A 241-nucleotide genomic window follows, 5' to 3' on the forward strand; every position below is an offset into this window, starting at 1 on the left:
AGCGAGCTCTCACTCACGTCCAATATTCTCCTCCTGCAGATAAGCGCTTCTTGGACGGCAATCTGTACAAGCTGCCCCCCACCAACAGCGAGGAAGGTAAGGGAACGGAAGACTTCACTCACCCTTCGCTCTTCGTTTATTCTCGCTTCTTCTGTTTCCTCCTTAGTTTATTCTCGCCTCTTCTGCTTCCCCTTTGCTTTATTCTCGCCCGACTCTGCTTCCCCTTTGTTTATGTTCAGCA

At 50.2% G+C, this 241-nt stretch overlaps 1 protein-coding gene across 1 annotated transcript in view; it reads left to right on the forward strand.

Moving 5' to 3' along the window:
* LOC119586653 overlaps positions 1-241 on the forward strand; it is a 51,151-nt gene that overhangs the window by 50,360 nt on the left and 550 nt on the right. The window contains exon 5 of the mRNA XM_037935393.1: positions 40-96. Coding sequence (XP_037791321.1) covers positions 40-96 — 57 coding nt within the window. The remainder of the gene's footprint in view (positions 1-39; positions 97-241) is intronic.

This window comes from Penaeus monodon, chromosome 21 (genome assembly GCF_015228065.2).
Source record: "Penaeus monodon isolate SGIC_2016 chromosome 21, NSTDA_Pmon_1, whole genome shotgun sequence".
Lineage (NCBI taxonomy): Eukaryota > Metazoa > Arthropoda > Malacostraca > Decapoda > Penaeidae > Penaeus > Penaeus monodon.